Source organism: Cygnus atratus, chromosome 2, assembly GCF_013377495.2.
Source record: "Cygnus atratus isolate AKBS03 ecotype Queensland, Australia chromosome 2, CAtr_DNAZoo_HiC_assembly, whole genome shotgun sequence".
Classification (NCBI taxonomy): domain Eukaryota; kingdom Metazoa; phylum Chordata; class Aves; order Anseriformes; family Anatidae; genus Cygnus; species Cygnus atratus.
Genome location: NC_066363.1, coordinates 41,180,378 through 41,201,465, shown reverse-complemented (window position 1 = coordinate 41,201,465; position 21,088 = coordinate 41,180,378). Strand labels below are relative to the sequence as shown.

At 41.4% G+C, this 21,088-nt stretch overlaps 1 protein-coding gene across 11 annotated transcripts in view; it reads right to left on the bottom strand.

Moving 5' to 3' along the window:
• Window positions 1-21,088, bottom strand: part of RARB (retinoic acid receptor beta) — a 331,702-nt gene that overhangs the window by 28,525 nt on the left and 282,089 nt on the right. For 8 of the 11 annotated variants that reach the window (XM_035556374.2, XM_050709157.1, XM_035556376.2 and 5 more), the window contains one exon: window positions 17,452-17,593. In XM_035556374.2, coding sequence (XP_035412267.1) covers window positions 17,452-17,593 — 142 coding nt within the window. Of the gene's footprint in view, window positions 1-17,451; window positions 17,594-18,478; window positions 18,580-19,686; window positions 19,706-20,030; window positions 20,090-21,088 lie in introns of those variants that run through there. The other 3 variants (XM_035556383.2, XM_035556379.2, XM_035556381.2) reach the window with 3 other exon arrangements.

Sequence of the window (21,088 nt, the reverse complement as noted above, 5' to 3'; positions counted from 1 at the left end):
TCTCTCAATATCCTGCATGAAATCAGTTAATTCCTTACTTTGATGTAAAAAAAAAAAACAAAACATTTTTTATTAAGATCGACCATGGCACCTGCAACTGGCTTTGCAGAGTAATAGCATCACCTGGTGGATATTGGCAGCCACCCCTTTCCCTGGTCAGTGATGAACTCCGAAGGAGCTTTGGGAATCAATCACTCCATCCCGGGAGGTTTCCCAGACTTGCAGGGCTGCGACTAACTTGCTGCACAGTACTGACCTGGGGGAGAATCCCCCTGAAACTAAAATCCCCAGGGAACTGAAGTATCGTTGTGGTTGCCATCTACTTTTTCATCTGCCAAAATCCCAGTGGATTTACTAGTAACTTCTTCAGCTGTCTAGATAAAATTCTGCATACAGCTGGTTAAACTGAAATAGTCTGGGGAACTGGACAGCTTTTATGGAACAGCAGTGTCTAAACACATTAGCTAAAAATATACACAACCACAAACACGACGTGATTATTCTTTCTCTTCCTTACAGCTGAAGTGACTAAATGCATACACAGCAGTTGAAAAACACTTCTTAAATAGTCACCCTGACGTTAAATTTCTATTAATCTATACTACAAAAAATAGCACAGTTGTTTTTCACAGGCTGGGTAAAGAAAAACTCCTAAATTTCAAACTCTGAACTTTCAGTCAGAAGTCACTAAGAGGCCATTAAATCTGTCTCATCTGATTTCAGCTCTTCAAGTGCCCTTTCGAGCTACCTTCTCAAAGCAACTGCCCTTTCGAGCTACGATCTTGAAGTCTGGTACACTAACTCTTTATGGATAACCGATTACAGGTAAAAATATCCTGAACCTGACCTTTCTCTCCAGGGTCACCAAAAGGTAAACCAGTCTACTCATCTACAAATATTACATTAATTTCTCTTATGAGACAGTCATGGTAGTAGGATGGCTCGCAACTAGGAGAACTTGGGGTTATCCAGTGTCATCAATTCAATTTGTTGGACATTATCCAGGATTGCTGATGGCAAGGAAAGTGCACTGCTGTAAACTAAAACCAGACACTGCACTCTGCTTCTGCCCGGTATCTGGCCTGACTGTAGCCCTTCGTACAGTTCAAAGTGCTACAGCTATTTTATCCCTCATCCTAATGGGCACAAACAAAAAGAACGTGAATTGCTTGTTGCTTAACTGGTAAGCTACCTATCATGACAAACTGCAACTTCTTTCCTGACAGCAACACGAACAAACTTATTTTAACAAAACAATTTTCCAATAACAAGTGCGTTAATTCAGTATAATGAATGAGACTCAGCTACGGTACAAATCTGGGCTTTCTGATTATACATGATAAAACAGATTGTATGGACAGCAAATCAAAAGGCTACAGTTCTGTTGGGGGAAAGAAAGGAGATGAGCCGCACCCCTTCCCTTTGGTCACACATGGCCACTCAGCACCCAGGGCAACAGCTCCTGTGAAGGATGAGCAGGAACACCAAGATGGTGTGCCGTCTGCATTTTTCCCTTTCATTAAGGCTGGTTTCATGCAGTGAATGCAATTTGGCTTTCCCCAAACAGGGTTCAGTCCTATGTTATTCACCAGCTTTAAAAATAACAGCCCCAACTTCCCACCACTACTGCTTAAGTTGTGCAGTGGTGCTACTCCACCGATCTCAGCAGAGTCCTATTAGTGTAAAACTACAGTAACGTAGTGGGAGATCAGATCTAATATCTCTATCTGCAGATGGATAATACCGCATTCATAGCTAAGTTTCATTTCTTTGTTTTGCCCCCAAGGCTAAATTTCACATTTGTACCTCCTGGTGTCTTGTGCAATTGTGTAAAGGTGCATCTAGCGGGAGAGCTGCCAACTGACAACACATTTGAGGAGGCCTGTGTACACTGCGTATTTCATCAAGCACAAAGAATACATCGCCTCATGCAACCGTAAATTGAGCTCATGAAGGTGGAGAAACAGTTGTTCCAGATGTGTTTTGAGAAAGGGAGCTGTAGTCTTGAACCACAGTGCTAGCCTGCATTACAGCCTAGGCAGCTTGCTGCCCTGGCCTCCCACTAAGCCAAGAATAATAAAATCAAGCAAATAGCTCAGCTACTATTTACCTATTCCTCTGAAGGTAATGTGGAAAACACGCCACTATGAACACACAGAATTTTTTTCCTACGGATAAAAGCTTGTTGATACGTCTGGAAAAAAAAAAAAAAGAGAGATCGGGAGGTTATTTCCAGCTCTCAATGCTTTCAGGATGACAGTGCGGCTCTGCAGCAGGGGGAAAGCAGCGCTCAACCTCCCTGCCAGGGCTGCTGCTAGATGACCTGCTCTGCCAGGAGAGGCAGCCTGGCAGCATGAGATGGGAAGGAAACCACTGTATTTCTTAGCTAGGTGGACCTAAAAGCACCGGAAGAGCAGATAAAAATAACGCTGAAGCCTCGCATCTATGTGCAGTCCCACACAGCTGCTGGGCACATGGCAGCATCTGCCCCTGGACTTGCTCTGCAACTGGGTCCTATTTTTCATTAATAATGCTTGCCATTAAATTGGTTTTGCCGTAATACGGAAATAATGGTTTAATCAAATGGTAAAATAATACGCTCAAACAATGCATTTTGTTTACTTCTGCTCCCTTTCCAAAAGCTGAGCAATTGGAATAAAAAATCTGTAAATTTGTATGTGGGGAGTTGTTACTTTTTTTTTTTTTTAAATTACGTTGTCCTTTTTTCACAAACCATAACCTAAGGGGAAACAAAAGACAGGTCAGGGGGCTGCTTTTTACTCCCAGCCACAGGACTGTCAGCCCTGTAGAAGGCTAAACCGAGCTGCAACACGCTCCCTGGTCAATGGGAATAACACACGCCGGCCGCGCCGGGCTGGGAGCACTTGGCTGGCCACGTCCCCAGCTTCCCGTAAATGCAGGGCTGAAGCTGGCGGCTGACACAGGTAAACAAATTCACTTTCAACCTTGGCATCCTGCTGCCCACTCTGAGGTGCTGCACAGGCAAGCTGAGGCTCTTCAAACACTTCTGCCTCTCACTCACAGCTCATGCCTGGGGTCTCTGAGCTTGGTAGAGCACCAGGTTTACTGCGACTCTTCAAAGAAGAAAGTACATAGTAGACAAAGACTGCTGCTTGTGTGTTTAATAAATACTGTTCTGTCCATAATTCACACAGGCAGAAATGCTGCTTTTCATGTATGAATGCAGATCCTCCAGACATCTGCACTCGTGCTTTATGTAGTGGCAGGAGCATTGTGGCAGTATGGGGTCTAATTCCCTCAACACACCTGCAGAAACCTCAGCTGCTTCAACACTCCTGTTAGGACATGAATCACTCCACAAGCCTGCACCTAATTATCAGACTGTCTATTTTGATATATTCTATCTTTTATGTACAATGCCAAAGAAGTTCTTTAAAATATGTTCCAGCTACTCCTCCATTAAAAAAAAAAGGGGAAAAAAGAAAAAAAAAAAGCTTTCTTATCTGTGTCTTAAGTTCTGAAATAATAGCAGCAAGTGGACCGGATTATTTAAAAAAGAAGGCATGGTAGCTACTACAGGACTGGCTTAAAGAACGTAATTCTGCCAGACAGGGTCAAGTAGCATCAAATCCTGATTTCTCCATAAGATTTTTTTAAATATCCCCAGTAATGCCAGCACATAACCTTTCCACATTAAGTGCTTTCACAGTATACCAGACCAGTCTGATCTAGCGAACATACAAGGAGCAAAGCAGACAGACACTTGTTTCCAGGAAACAGCAAGATACTAAAAAAAGAAGCCTTTTTATTGTTGATTTGAAATCAAAGTGATTACTGAGGCCATTGCAACTTCCAGCACAAGCCTTACTGCACACAAGGGAGTTCGTTTTGAGAAGGCAAACAGGCGGCGGGTCACCACAGAGTTAACTCAATAAAATAATAATTTCTACTTGGATAAACTGACCTAGTTTTCCCAGACTTCTCTATGAAAACAAAGGATGCAACTTGGACACTAGATGACGTCTGAAATGGAAGCCAAGAGCTGGGTAAGGAGCCTGGACTCAACGCACAGCCGGCCCTTCATTAAATGAGGGTGGTGGGCCCCGGTTGACAGAAGCTTGTGTTACAGACAACTACTGCACAGCATAGGATTAATTGGCATTACCGGCAATTTCTACTCACACCTTAACTCACTGAGACAAGGACAAAACTTCCACGGCCTTCGATAGCGTGGGACTGGGCCCTGAACTTATCGCACACAGGTTCGGCACCTCCTTCCAGCAAGGATGGCCTTCTAAGAAGACGACTTTTTAGGAGAGGTCCTCAGGATATTGCTGCTGGGGAACACCCCTGATGGGCAGCACGAGCTGGAAGTCGGGATTTCCAAAAGCGGAGCTTTGTTCAGTTTGTGAACGAGCCCAGGAACAGCTGCGGGACTGCCCCGAGCCGCAGGCCGCACGGCAGACATGTCGCAGGCGAGCCCGGCTGGGCCCGGGACACGCAGCTTGGAGGACAGGAACCGACAGGGATCCGTGCCGGCCCCCTCGTAACTCATCCCGAGCTTTTGCAAATCTGAACAAACCGCAGTGCCGACAACTATGCGTTTTGGGATTCGAGAGAGTGTTATTTTTCAGTGAAATGCTGTTGTGCTGGAACGCCTCCAACCAGCTGAAGTTAAACAATTTGCCCTGAGTAAATCTTCAGTGGAGGGAAAACCTAAATGTATGAAGAGAAAGAGGCCTGCCTCCCCCTCTTTTCTAATCCATCGCACAGCATTAGATTAAATACTCATTATAAATATACAGAATAAAGTGTTAAGACTGGGATATTTAGTGATTCCCCTTAATTGCCTTACTCTTCCTACATTTCCTGGTTTCTAGGGAATATTTTAAAATGTCCCTCATCCATTATTGCTCGGCTCATTAACCACATGGTTATCTTCCCACCTCATCCCCCAAACTAAGAAAAAAGACCCCAAAACTCATGAGGCTTAATTCTGCATACCCTGTGGAAGGCAGTTAATGTATCTGTATGATTTTATGTATGTTCACGCCTTGCCATGCATAAATTATGCTACGAAAAATGTTCCTAATAAACTAGTAAAATAACTAATAACTGACTTAGAAAGCAGCAGGAAATGTTGCTAAGAAAAGGTTTTGACTGTCTCTTTAGTACAAAGAGGACTTAAGCCCTCAAGCTGAATTAAAGGAGTAAAATATTTCTGCTTATTCTCTTCTCTCTGTGCAATTTTCACTTTATGGGAGTGGGTTGAGCATAATGGAGTTGCCTTACTTTAATAACAACTATCTTCCTGCCTTTATTTGTTCTCTCTCTTTTTTTTTTTTTATTATTATTTGCACTCCTTTTCCATTTAAAATTATATTCTGGATGTTCTGATTTAGTAGCAGTGTTCACCTGAAGAGGCATCCAAAGAGAAAAAACAAGTACTTATACATTGAGCTTCTCCTTCAAGCTACAGGCAAACTGAGCGCCCTCCTTGTAGAAGAAAACTGTCAAAACGCTCTAACAAATTAACAGTTTTCCATGTCACTTGTTACAGGGATCTGGACTGTACAAATTTGGTCCCTGAGCTCTTGATGGCATAATCAGGCAATGTGACAGTACAACATGGACTGCAAGACAATACGCATTGAGCTCTGGACTTCTGCACCCGAGTTCATGAGACATCTAATTTGAAACACAAGAGCCCAGGCTTACTCCCTGTGCAATGGAGACAGATCAGCATCGTTAGAGGACAATTTAAACTTCACTAAACTCTAATACTTCATCTTCCAGTATCAACAATTCTGTATCAAAAAAAAGCAACCTTCTAATAAAATTTCAGAAGTGACACTTTTTTGAGTAGCTCTTCTCCACTATCGCTCTTGTAGAAATAAAATAAACCATCTCACAGGCGACCTTGAATTAGTGTTATGGCAAGCAAAACAGGGTCAAGTTACTCCTTGCATGGAAAGAGCAGCTCACACGGCTACGGTACAGTTAGGGATGCTGCACATGCAAGGTGCAACAGCTTAGCATGGAGGATGCTCACAGATTTATCTTCCTGGGACTCCTCTGTTGATGCATCTATGCTACAAAATGGGTAAAATCTGTGCAATGCCAATTTCTGTCTTCTTGGTACGTACAGAAAACTCTCATGCATTAGCCAAAATAAACATACTATACTCAAAACAATGAAAAATAATTTTCAATCTTTACTGTGCCAGTGGGACATCCTCTAAAAGTACACAGCATATGAAAACAAGTGAAAGTACTGTGCACTATAAAAGCACAGGTAACTCATGGATTCTTATGAAACATTATGGTACTTCCATAAACCCCTGCAATTCCTGACGATTTCCATTTTTCCCACATCTCTTCCACTGTGTTACCATTTCAATACACATAAAATAGTGCACATTGTAATTGGCTAGCTGGAGTTAAAATGGAAACAAATAAACCAGAACTTTTTTCAGGACAGATGAGAAGTAGCAGAAGATTTGCAGCAGCACTCGCGTTTTGACCAACATTCGGAAACCTGCCAATGACTGACAGAGAAGGAGACGTAACAGGTGAAAACAGCATCTCCAGATCGACCAGAGAGTTGAGGCATTATGGTCTCTCTCACTCTTTCAAATGCACTGTGATCTCTTCACCAAAATTATCTGTGAAGTGAATGAAGCACATCCCTTTGCCAGAGATAACAGAGGTAACATGGCACCTTGAGCCATTTGATGAGTTACACACGTGCCCATTGCTAAAGAAGAGATGGAGTCACGCCTGCAACATCTTTAAAAAGCTTCCCCTCATCTTCCAATATCACTCAATTTCTATTTGTAATGTTTTAATTTGTTCTCACTTCTAAATTTTCTCATTTGATTTAATGCTTTCTTTTCAGACTCTCAAGTTTTATGGGAAGAGTTTCCCAGATTTAAATTCACTGAGTTCTGACTCCAAGAAAAGACCGAAGGTAGAATTATCAACCTACTTAACGTGGTAAAGAACAATGCCAAATGCAAAATGCGCGACACTATGCCAGCAATCCTTCTTCCCACAAGCTTAAAGACTAAAAATGTTTAAAAATATAATGCGCTGAAAACGATACAAATGTAATATGCTTTGTTAGTCTGTCGTTTTAAATGGTTTGTAAAGTCTTCCCTCAGAGGATTTGACTTAAATCATTCATTAAGTTGAGGCTGATGGCTTTGTCCTGGAAAGGGGGAAGAACATGAATTTCTCAAATGTAACCCAATTTCCTAACAGAAACAAAAACAACCTGATAAAATTCAGTTACCAAAAGCATGTATCGTACTCCAAGCAGAAGCGTAAATAAATTAATTACAAAGTGGGCTCAGTCAGCAAAATCCAATTTTATGAGGAGCGTAAATTAACATTTCACTTGCTTAAAAGTTTAAAAAAAGAAAGCAAGAAAGAAAAGTAGGTCAGCATGTTTCCCCAGCATGTCTTTCTGACTCCATTAAAACTGTCTGTCAGATGACTAACCAAGCCTGTAATCCAACTAAAAGCATGTTTGCTTTCTGTTGCACTTTTTGCCAGGGGAAAGGAAGAATTCCACTCAGCTTTAACCCTGAAATTCAGGTAAACATCTTGAAAAGTCAGATAATTTCCTCACATTTACCTATCAAATCCATTTGTATCGACAATAAGCAACTGGTTATGGATTCACGACGCTGAGAAACAATCCCACAGATGATTAAACGCTTATCGGCCTTAGGCACCGCCCACAGGGATATAAGCTACAATTTTTTTAAGTCATTTTCAGAACTGCCTCTCTGTGTGATTGACGGACTTTTCATAAGACTTCAAAATTTAGAGTTTTCATAAGACTGAAAAAAATAGAGTTTTCACATAAACGTGCCAACATGCAAAGAAGTACTGGAATAAGGTGAGACGGGACAAAACTGTTGCTGTTAACTTCCATGGGGCCAAAGGAACTTGAAAATCCCAGCACCTTATGATCTCTTTCCTTTTGCTAGTATTAACAGCAGAATGATATTTAAGTTAGGATAGGAAGGGTGTTATTTCTCCTGCCATCTAACTTTAAAAAATCCTGCACACTTTCCATGTGAGCACTAAAGAACTGGAGATTAACTGTTCCAATGTATTTTAAATTGAGCATGTGATACCGAGTCAAACCGAAAAATCACAGCTATTTTTAGAGCACAGTCCTAGGGCGGCTAGCATCCCTGCAGGAGGAACTGCAATGTGTCAGCTGGCTTATCACTGGCGTGGCAATGGAAAACTCCCTCTGCTGCAACAATTCATGCAGTGGGTGAAAGCAAGCCATCTGAGCCTGACAGTGTCAGCAGAGGGAAATCCATGGCCTCATCTACTTAAGTAAAGATTTCCTAGAGAGTCTTTGAGAGCTTACTGGTTTCCGAGTGGCTTCTTTTTATCTTCCATGCCATCAGCACGGGAGTCAGTCTCCAATGAGAGGCCAGCATGGTTTTTGTTCCTTTGCCTTCTGCAGAGAAACCCACCCTATGCAAGACCATCTCCACCGAAGGGATCACGAGGAAAATGGAGGAGTAAGTTTGCAAATACAAAACATCAGGAAGATGTGACCATTCTCACATGTTTCTTCTACAAGGAAGGACCAAGCACGTGTCTCTTCTGATACTGAGTCCTCCGGGCACTTTCGGGTTGCTGCTGCTCAGACTTCTCAGAACTCTTGGGAACAATTTATTGCACTTCTCATGAACCTTGGCTACTGCAGATAACATTTTCAGGTTGGCCTGACAACCAAATAAGCCATGTTTAGCTTCAAGGTCCAGGACACTGGCAATTTGCTCGTTCCCAGACTGATATTTATCTCATCAACATTTCTTCATCCTTCAGATTCAACATCCCAAAATAAGAAAAGCGTTCAAAGGGAGAAAAAAAAATGCACAGCAATAGGCAGCAGAAAGACCGCAAGGTGCCAGTAGAAAGCACAACCAAATGGCACAATGGCAATTAGGCGAAAGAGATGCATCAATGACGTCCCATGCCCCTGAACAAGAAAATGATCCGAATGAGGAATAGGAAGCAGTGAACTGAGTGCATAAAAAAAGAATGGAGGCTCTGAAACAAAGCTTTTGAGGTCATGGGATTGGGGTCTCAGCAGTTATGTCTGCATGACCAAGCAAGCGTGGCCTCAGCCCTGTGCTTTGGAGCGCGTGGGCTGGGCAGGGACAAGCTACTCCACATTTCCCATCTGCTCTTACAACAACATTGCCTGGCACAAGGCAGAGAGGATAACCCAGGTCTTTCCTGCCATGAAAACAGTGGGGATACTGAACTCAAGCAGAGGTAGAGGCAATCTACAATAAATGCATACAGTCAGCATCTTTGTACGTACAATCAGGAATAATGCTACAACAACCCCACACAGCCCGCAAAATTGAAGTGGGGGACAAGAAATAACAGAAAAAGGCCGCAGAAATAATCAGATCCATGTGAAGTGAAAAAACGCAAAGGTGTGAAATGAAAAAAGTCTGAAGTTATGCCCGTTTCAGTGCCGCTACCCGTCCTCACAAGAGTCAGACCTCTGGAAGAGGTGGCATGTGGCTAGACTGCCACAGAAACCTGACCTGCTAACATCAAGGGAGACATTAGCCAATCTACAGGTCTGATTAGATGCGCTCCCTTTAAAATAAGGAAGGGTTCGATCGTGTCAGGGGACTTTGATAAAGCCACTGAATAGTAACACGTACTTCACTTGAGTGTGCTGCAGATTTAAGTCCTGTCTGCTTTGTAGAAATCAGACTGTATGTGCTTTATACTTTTCACTGGCTCTAGTTATCTCTGAGTTTCACCTATTTTGAAAGAAAAGTTACGCATACTCTGTGTCATCCAGCTGAATTTCTTCCACAGGAGAAGATCAAGAGGCATTCAGAAAGTCCAGAAGTTCGTAACATCTAATTGACACCTTTTCTTTTCTTAAAAGCCATCTGTTTCAGAGCATTACTGGGTACTGCAGTGAAAATGATTAGCATAATAACTTCAGAAGTGCCACAACTTTAATAAAACACCTTGTTAAGCAAAACGTAAGAAGGGCGCACATTCGCAGTCATTGAGGATTAGAATTTATGGACGCGGACAAAGGCTGCAGAAAGCATCTGAGCCCCGGTAACTTCTGCGAGGATCCGTGTTGTCATAGAGACAGCAGAGAGCAATGAAAAGTTCACCACGGTAGCTATACCTTAGTGAATAAGTCTTAATGTAACTTCCAGCTGAGGACATGTAATCAATCTCCGTATGAGCTTATTGAAGGAATTCCCTTTATGCTTACTCAGTCCTCAAGAGCCCAAAATGAGGGAAAAGGTTTTAAAATATATATATTTTATTACTTCTAAAGACAAGCCAAGGCCCAGTGCTTCCACTGGATTAAAGGGAGGGAACAAAAAGATAACTGTTTCCTTTGAACGAGAAATGATGTGAAACATGAAAAACTTGACAAAGACATTCAATAATATTTTTTTTAAAAAAAAGGACGTAAAGAGGAATTCTAGGGCAGCCAGGCAAGACCAGCCATGTGCAATGGTGTCTTCTCTTTCCCCCAGAGACCTCCCCACTGAGGTGGCCCCAGCATCTCACTGCCGCTCTTCTCCCCGCAGTCAGGTCTGACTGTCTCATCCCCTCTTACACTACCAAACGCAGGAGTTTCCCTGCTCTTCCTTCTCTCTCCATGCCTTTCTCCTGGCATCTCCCCCCCGGCTGTGCTAGACCCCTGGTTTATTTTCCTGGGGGCAGAAGCACTTTCTCTCCCTCCCTGGGTCCCTGCTTGTGCCTCCAGGCTCAGTTCCACCACCTGGGAGGTTCGGGCCGCTGGAGCTGACAAAAAAGAGCAGAGAAACAGTGCCAGGGGTTGTTTATTGGCTAGGGTCTTCAATTCTTAGCTTACACAATTATGGGTTTTGTATGTGAGAAAGAAATTGCAGTGCTAGTGTGTCATGATATAAAGCTGCAGCGATTTGCGTAATGCCTGAAAGGCAATGAGCAGAAGAAAAAGAGAACCTCAGAACTCTATTCATACTTCTCCCTAACATTTTAAGATATAAAGATCAGACTAATTACCAAACAGTCTTGACTTGAGCAGGGTTCACTAATCACGCTCTGCTTGAGGAATTAGGAGAGAATTTACTTAGCCACATCATGAAAGGTGCCAATAAATTGTTCAGCTGGAGAGTTAACATAATAAAAAAAATCATTTTTTATGTTATTTTCTTTAGCAGTTTATTAATTGCTGCCTGAAATACTTTTCTGAAACACAACGAGCTGCAAATGAATTCATGGGCTATTAATCTGCTGTACATGGCACTGGAGGGAAAGCTCATTAGGTGAGTTGATGCAATTACTGCTATTACATAACCATCTTCACAGAACATAGAGTAAATTATGAATAATAACATTCAACCTAAGTTGCTCCTTCAAACATTAAAGCTGGCAAGTGAAAGCCATGCAAAATCAGGGGGAAAGGCTAAAATACCAAAGAGGCAGACCCCTCTGAAAAGAAGAAAAGCAAAGCAGACCTGCTTCTTTTAAGACAACAAATCAGTGCAAAAAACAAAAGATGTTTATTTAACTATGGGAAACAGCATGCAACAAGTAGATTACGATAGAATTTTAATCGTATATAAAACATTTTCAGCCACCCAGCATAACAAAGTGTGCATTATCTCTGGCAGAGGACAGACTGCAAGGACTGTCCTGGTTTTTGTAGCAGGGAGATCCTTTATGTTGCTTTGCTCTGATCTTATAAAATCCCCCCATCGATGGGACTGAGCATTTGGCATTAATTTTTAAAAGTTTCCAGTTTCTCAGATTGAAAAAATAAATACAAGCATTCCTATCTGATCAGAAACTGAAAAACAAACATGCAACCTTAATGAACAATATGAAAAAAATGGGATCTGTATGGCTTGTTCACTGTTTTCCCACTATCTAGACACTCAAATTCTTAATTTCTTTGGCATTTTCACTGTTTACCTCTTTCGCCTTCAAAGCACTTACAATACAAAGTCTCCCAGCTCCTGTAAAAAGGGTCATCATTTTCACCTATCAAGATAGGAAAACTAGCCTAATCAGCTTGTAACATTTGCAGAGAGGAATTAGTCCCAGAACAGAATTCAGGGTTTTGTGATTCCTACTTTGATATTTCAATCATGCCTCTTGAGAAACCAGTAAGCATCAGCAGGCAAGGTAACTACTCTGGAATGTCTGAAAAAGCCCCCAGCCACTGTGTGGTATTTAGGTACCTAGTTAAAAATTTAGCCCATAGCAAAGCAGAAGCAATTCTTAAATCCAGTACACTTACTGCTGGGGAAAAAAAGGAAAAAAAAAATTAAAAACACTTCAGTTCTGAGTAAAAGCATTTAAGTGAAGATTTCATGAATTTTAATTAATTCAAGTTAAAATTATGTTAGCGCATCTGCACGAGCTTCCAAAACATAACTACACAGACTAGCCCTCTACTCAACAACTCACTGGAGATGGAATTGCAGTTCAGTAAGGGGCCTGGAAGAAAATGAAACAGGCACATAAAGTAAAAAATACAAACACGACAGCTCTTTAAGTTGATGTTTCCTGGTTGTTGATTTAAACCAGAATTAAAATAAGTAAATCAATTCATTCTATTGTTCAGTAGCAGAATGTAATCGCATGTTCTGAGAAACATGAACATTTAGATATTATAAGACTTTGAAGTCTGCGACAAAAAGCAACAGACATTTCTGAGCAAGTTTTTAAAAAAACAACAAATACAGAACACAAAATCTGGATTCTCTCCACTTCATGGTAATTCCCCAGCATTCCCTCCCTTCCTCCAGGGAGGTTAATTGTAAGCAGATTTACAAATCTGAACATTGCTTCAGTGCACTGAAGCAATCTGGAACAATAATTCTGTGCCTTTATAAACATAATTTAGCTCTATTAGAGCTCACTGCGGATGAGGTTTGTGCCAGCACAGAGGGCTTTTCTGCACCACACCACAGTACGTGGGCTGGATGTTTGTCTGAGAGGGACCCAACAGATCGACAAGCACAGTGGCGGTCCTTGCAGGCTGCAAATTTTCTAGAAGAGGGAGGATGGAAGTGGAAGAGCTGCTAGGCTCAGCTGAGCAGTTGTGGCAGAAAGAAGCTCCATTTTCCTTCCTCCATACCCTGGAATAAATCCAGTTTAGGTTTTCTTTAAGGGTAGGTTTCACCTTACAAAGCATACATTCCAGCATCCTCCTTGAAAGAGCCCACTATCATTTCAGACTTTTGCCCAGTTTCCCACACGCTCCCTTAATTGTGCAAGGCAGCACCATTCGTGTGACCCCGCGCTAGCTCCCAAGCACCGAGGTCCATGCATCCCTACAACAGACTGCTTCTTGCTGACACCTGGGGTCAGGCCAAGGATGATGCTTCAACAGCAGCTTAGAGATCACGTAATCAAAGGGCAAAGGTTAGTTTCCTAAGGCTCTCCATCACATAATGAGCCACTGTCAGCCTCAGTAGCCTTCTCACTTCAGTGACAGCAAAAAAACAAATCCTGTGTGATTACAATTCGTCTCTACATGTCAACTAAAAAAAAATCAACAGACTGGAAGGGTAAAAAGGACAGAAATGTTTTGGAGTGGGTATCAGAGCCTCAGCTGCACCTACACTCTCCTGAATGAGCTTCTGGAGCCCCACAAATGAGCCCCACAAGTGAACTTACAATAAACCCCAAAGCTGAAACATCACCAGTGGAGGGGTTGGCTGAGGGCTGTTCTATTTAGAGGTGCAGCTCCGGATGCAGGGGGCACTAGCTCAGGAGTTTCTGAAGCAGGGGATCTGACAAAAGACAGCAGGGCTTTATTTCAAGCCCTGTTTCGCGCTGCTGTAGTATGATAAGACAGTCATCACTAAATCACTTCCCCTCACACCCTTTGCCTTGTCTATTTGGAGCACAAACTTTGCAACAGCAACTACACAATGAAAGACAGTCCCTGCACTAGTGGGATCCAGTTTCAACAGGGTCCTGCAGATATTATCATAGTACAAATAGCTCCACTGCTGCCCTGGAGGCGGACTTGTTATTGACCTCTCTTGATCAGATCTGGGGACTAAAATGGGGTCGAAGATAACTTTTTTTCCCTATACGAACAAAACAACCTATAAAGAGATGCAAATTTGGTGCATTCCATTGTCGTCTCACTTCATTCTCTAAAACAAGATAAAAGCATAGAAGAAATGCTCAGTGTCTGTTCTCTTCCAACATGTTGTACCTCCATCTTTAAGTTCTTGCTTATTACACTGGCTAGGCAGCCAGTTCTATCTCTGATGTTTGTGTGTAATGCTCATTAAACTCAAAAGGAGTTGCATATGTAAGTACTTTTGCATGCCCTTTAAATGCAGAACAAATGAAAACACGGCCATAGCATTTAAGCACAGATTACTCTGAATACTGAAATTTTGCATTTACTCCTCCTCAGCTCCTGGGAACAGACGCTGTGGTTCCTATTTGTGGCTGCCCACTGTGATTACTTTCCCCATTTGGGACTGGTTTGAACATTGCAGGCTTGTTTCCCTATGAGACTTCTCTGATTCTTTTCTCTGTCCTTTGTTCGAGGCTTTCATATTACAAGGTAACAGAACCGTAAGAAGACAGAAAAACAAAATGCCAGGAAGTTACTTGGGGAAAAGAAAAGCCTCCATCTCCTTAAAAAAAATAAAAATAAAATAAAAAAACACTGACAAATGTTCCTTTGTTTACATAAACTCATCAAGAAATAGAGTTGAAACCTGGGGACATATATGAAAGAAGGTCATATAAGAAAATAGTTTATCAAATCTCTTAAGAGTTGAAAAGCTACTGTTTATGACAGGATAACACAGAATCACTTCAGACTTTTAAACCAAGAAAGCAAGACACATGGCAAACTGATGACATTTAAAGTAACTTCTCTATTCATCTGCATACACTTCCTACAGAAACATCCCTCACTTCTCCCCAGTATCCTCAGTGGTCCCCCTCCAAGCTGGTATCCCCTCTTTCGGTGCCTGTGGTGGTTTGAGATAAAGGCAACTGCCAAAGGGCAATTTCACTCTGTTCACCCTAAGAAACAGGCAGACCAAAACATTAATTCTTGCTTGTAAAGCTCCAGCTATCCTATGAGAGAAAACCAACTATCACCTTAAAGGCAGTAAGCTTTTATACTTTACCCTAAGTAACTTTGGTTAACATGTTAGGAATACTGCTGGTATTTCCAAAGCCTACTCCGATGTGACGTTACAGCATTTAATAAGATTACTATTTCACGTCAGCAATAAATTCCTTAGAAATTCAAGGCCAGCAAACCCTGAGGCGAGGAAAGTGTTTCTTCTTCTCTCTCAAACTGCATCATGCTGGTTTTATCCACAAAAAAAGCTTCATATGCACAGATAAATATGCAGTCATCTACCTAGGAATAATACCCTCCTCACTTCATCTTGCATCTTTATCTGTATTCAGCCTACCTCCTCCTTTACTCTTGTCATGGTCTCCATTCTAGTAAATCATACATCATATTTGTTATTATTGACCACTCTTTTTGCTAAAAAAGTAAAGATTCCTGGGCAGAGCTATTGCCATTGCCACAGTCTGCCTTCTAGCAATATCCAGACATTTCATTTACTATGAACGATAGCCTTAAGATTACTATTATGACAATCTACAGTATTGTCATACTGTGTTTCTCACCCTAAAACATCTAACAGGCAGTTAGGAGCTCTGGGCACTGGAACCCGTAGCAGGTTACATAGACCTGTCAACAAAAGACATCCTTTGTATGATGTTCTCCCTCCTGGACCTTTAGTCAAATGAAGTTGCACTTCATGCACGCAAGAAAACTAGAAACCCTAACAACAAGGGCAGTAAAGTCATGGAAATCCTAAGACCTCCTAGCTCCTCCAGTTCTTGAGACTTGATGTGGGGCTGTTTTCAGCAACTGTAATTTCAGATTTCCATGAGGAGAAGTTAGAAAAACTGCAGAGTGATTGTAAAGATGTATCTGGTTTGTTCTCTGGCTCCTCAGCACTCTTCCTCTGAGAGGAGAAGGAGATGGTAGGAGAGAGAAAAAGGATGCAACCAGGACAGATCAGCTTGGCTTTGGGACCTATTCTGCTTCTGCCCAAGGACGCAAAAGTGAACTACTGGGAAGCGTAATGGAATTTATGAAGGAAAAATGGTGAAGATGAGAATGGATTTAAGTCACAGTTCAGTCATAAACATCTCATTAGCGTTAATTTTTTTCTCCAGTCTGTATGTCTCTCTAAGGAACTCCCGTGGGTGAAATAGAGTAAGGAAGTGGTTTTGGGCAATTTTCTTCCTCTCTTATGCTCAAACTGCAAATTTCTGTAGTGTTTATTGTTGGAACTAACCTACTGAAATCAGGAACATCACTGATAGAAGTAAAAACCCTCAGCAACCAAACAAATCATTACACCAAAGATTTTTTTTCTTACTGCCATCACTCCATTCAAAAATGAGAATCTTTCAAAAGCATTACACCCCTTAGAGACTTGAGAATGGCTTTTTTGGGGGTAGATTTCCATGCTTGACAGGGATATCAATAAACTGGAAAATGAGAAAAATCACATACTTCTATCTGTATGTTTTAAAATGCTAATTTAAAGGGCAAAACCTAGATTTCTAGAAAAGAAGGCAGGGAAAGTTGTTTTTTTCGTGTGTGCACACTTGGCAGTACTTGCACGTAGTCAGGTTTACTGGCTTTGTGGGTTTAGAAGGGGATTAACCAGCTTGTTTCACCTTTCAGAGGAGCTCCAACAAGTAAAAACAGAAGACTCAAGGCCATTGTAACATCAGCTCTGTAAAATGTCACAAACTCGTGCTAACACCCAGGAGAAGGACCTCTTGCAAAAGCACCCACACTAGCACAAGCAGAAGGTGCAAGGCTGAAGAAGGCTGTTACGTGCTGCAAGAGGGCCATCAGGAGGCCCTTGGGAAATGACACCCTGGGCTGACAGGAGCAAAACTTGCCAAGCAGCAAAGCCACAAGCTGCTCTGCATGGCTGTGGGAGGACTGAAACAGATCTTAAGAAGCCAGTGCCATCTCACTTATGCCCCTTGCCCCACGAAGCCGCTTCTAGAACATAGGGGAGATAATACAACCTTAAAGCAAGCATCTGTGATTTTGTTCCTTTAGAAAACCTGGTGAAATGACCCACGTAGAAGTTGTCACATCCACACAGGTTGGCCACGTTGCACAGACAGCACATTGCACTATTTGGTCTTAAGTGACAGCATCTATGCCGCACAGTTAAGGACTCAGAAGTCAATAAAGTACATCTGAAGTTGTGTGCAAAGTTCAAACTCCTTTCTGTGCACATGAATACAGACACTGGCTTCAATTGCGTAACTGTGTAATATTTTTCTTCCTTTGGGACTGTCATATATACTTAGGATACGACAAACAATAAATTGCTTCCGAAGACAACTTACATTCTTTGGACATTCCCACTTCAAAGCACTTCTGTAGTCTGCAGTACTGGCAGCGATTTCTGGTAACTTTATTGATAACACAATTTTTATCTCTATGACATGTGTAAACCATGTTCTTCTGGATACTTCTGCGGAAAAAGCCCTGAAATCAAGAAAAAAATAAATTGAATAAACCTTTGAGTTTCCCATAAACCTTAGAGACAGACACTAACATTGCTTTAAAATAACAAAATAAAAACAAAGTTATGGTTGGAGTATGGCATCTTTAAAGACTCACTCTTTTATAATTAAATATTGTTGTTGTTGTTTTTTCAACATAAAAACTCGTCTCATAACTAAAAACTAATTAAATAATGCAACCAAAAGCCAAAATAAGCAAAACTACAACTAGTAACAGCACTCAGGAAATGAAGTCCTGAAGTTTTACATGAAGACTCAGATAAAAATGTTTTTTTTTTTTTTTTTTGCTTATGGATTTAGCAATGAGCCGGGTAAACAACAGCTTTCTTAATTGATCCACTTGGAAGTCAAATACTCATCCAACAACCAAGAGTCTCAGCCTAAAGATCCCATCTTTTTCTGTTAGCACACAGGTTCTCTATAGCTCGAATGCTGCACGTAAAAAGTGAAGTAATTTGAAATCCAGGTCTTTTAGCTGTCTGAATTCCTACAACAATTAATTAGGCTTCTGCAGGTGGAAGAGTTCCAGTATCAGGTTATTGAGTTGTGAACTTGTAAAAGTCACCAATTACAGCATTTTTCTTATTGAGATACACCTGTGAAAATAATCATGTAATTATAATGATCTTGAACAGAAATTAAAGAGAACTAGAGGTCTGGTTTATACTTAAGGAACAACATTTGCCTGGATTCCTCCTTTGGCAAGTAAAAGAGAAAAACAGTCATAAATGGCAAGGTTAGATGGCACAGAAAAAAAGGCAAAACCAAGTTAATTTCTTTATCTGCGCAAAAAACCAAGCTGTAGATAATATCATATAATAACGAAGAAGAAAAAAAAGACGATTACTTTAAGCACTTGAGAAATCAGCCCACAGATATTCAGTGAAAGTATTTCTGTAACAGGCATCTGGACACTTGACAGTACCATTTAACCTTCTCCATCAGATTTTGAATATCATTTCAGCGAGTGCCAGGGTCAAATTTCAGTCAACACTGTAGCATTATGGAAGAATAGTTAGCAATTTAATATTTGTTGGAGGACTTGAGAGGTTAAAACTCTTCAACCAGCCACATGTTACATCCCACGGGGAAGTGGTAAACTCGATGCCACAGATGATAGCTCTGTACCAACAATGCATTTGTCTGAAGATGTAATCATGGTGAGCTATAAAATTGGCTCTCCTAAATGCACTCACAGAGATATGCAGTAGTTCAAAAGCCCCAAACCCTATCGTTCAGAGTTAACTGAGAGAGTTTCTGGCCATACAATCAGGGAGTGGTAGGGCAGGCACAGTCAGTAAGGGCTGGTCATAAATTCCTTGTACACTCAACATGCTATAGATGCTAATGTTATGAAAATTCCTCAAATTCACTCAGAACTGAAAAATGTCTCCTCAATCACGTAACCCCTGGCAAGAGTTTTCTGTTCTTGCACAGGCAAGCCTCATCCTGACATTAGCATCTCTGATTTAGAAGATACTTAATACAATCATCAAAGAGCTAACAAAAAACACTTCTTTCTCAAGTTACAGAACACAGCAGAAGTATTCAAAGACAGTTGTTTAGACAATTAAAATGTTTAAAAATTATCAGTAACACTGATATATTCCACACTTTGCTCACTAACATTGCTTTAATGTTTGCCAGGAAAATATGGTGTATACATTTGTTTACTTGCCAAGAAGAAAAATTATGGTAATATCCACTTACTATTTTCTTGCTTTGATATTTCTCTAATTGCAATGCCTGGCTTTGTGGTAATTGTTGATGATGTTAAGTAGAACTGTGAGAAGTCTATGACGTCTTCTTGAGTTCAACAGACAGAAATTGTGAACTGTACTGGTTCAAGGATCTCCATATGGCTTATTTAGTCACTGCTTTTTACATGGCATGAGGTAGGGGAAGGCAAGACTGGTAGCTTCCCCTGCAGCCACTGTGGTTTAATCTATTGCTACATGTCACTGATGGAATAAGACTCCGAACATCAGCCTGACACTGCAGGAAGCAGAATGGCCTGAACGAACACATATGACTGTCGTGCAGCAACCGTCTCACCGTGCTGAACAACTGGAGTAATTTAATAAAAGCAGCTCCCAGAACCTCCTTGTTGTCTGCACGTTCCTTGGGGCACAGGCCACCAGTCATCCATGCTTGAGCAACTTCAGATTTACTGAAACAGGCACTACTTGAAACAAAATTCAAGAGTCAAAAGTGTCACCCAATACAGAGAAGAGAGGAAACAGCCTCCCTCAAATGTACCTGTAATTCACCCAAATATAGCCAGAGGTTAATGGCACCCACTGAGTGATCATTTGTTCTGTTATTTAGACACAGGTTCTGCATCCTTTTAACCTAGGGTCTAATTACAACCCATCAGAAGGGAAAGTAGAGAAGGTTACCTCAGTCCTTAGCACACACAGTTGACCACACAGCCGAACGGAAAAAGGTGATCTGACTTCTGCAGATGACAAGCATAAAGCATTCATGAACTCATTACTAATATAAAAGGCTTAAGAGAACAAACCTAGTAAAAGCAGATATCCAGGATGAAATTAAAGGTTTCTTCAACACCCTAAGCTCCTCAGAAATATCCTACGTAAAGTGAAATAAATAGACGAGAGTATTGTGTAAGTTTAGAATGTTGTTTTACAAATAATTTTCTTACACACGTATTTGATCTTCCTGGACTTACTCACAAAACAGAAAAAAAAATTGAACTTGTTAATGTAAAAATATTCATCTGAAAAAAAGCATAATGTGGTCCTGCTTAAAACGAAGGACCTATTTCTCAGAGGAACTTTAGTACCTGCCCCTAAGTACTTTTCTACCAGACAACAGTGGGATACTTTTTCTACTAAGATGTGTGGCAAGCTCATTTTAAAACCTTGACAATATGTCACTGAACAGATTTGATCTGTCTCTGGACAGGCACTAGGAAAAATGCCCAGATTATAAATATTATTTAGTTTCTTTGCACATGAAAGCCAAAACAAAACCATCACACGGGGGGTTATAGGCCATTCTTCAGGCACTAAATGGCAAGCAGCATTTGTTTAGCTCTGTGGTTCGGTTCTGGGAGCCGCCTCCACAAACCTCACGCTGTGCAGGCACAAGCGTGGGTAGGCACTCTGAGCAGGGTCATGCCCAGATTATTTCCCAAATCTGATGGTAGGCAAAGAAAAATATTTGCTCACGAGGAAAACCTCTATGCCAGATAACTGTTCAGAATGACGGGGGCTTTTCTCTCCATATGCTTTCTCTCCGTCCACTCTGTCTCACCCCAAGTGTCAGGATTACAGCGCAGGCCATAAACGCAAATCAGACACACTCCAGGCAGCCGAAATAGCGAACATGCCTGGCTCGACGCCGTGTCACACGTGCAGCTAGCCCGAGGCCTCTGGAATGGGTGCAGAAGACGTAATTTGCACGCAGGCTGCCATCGACTGTGGAAAATGGC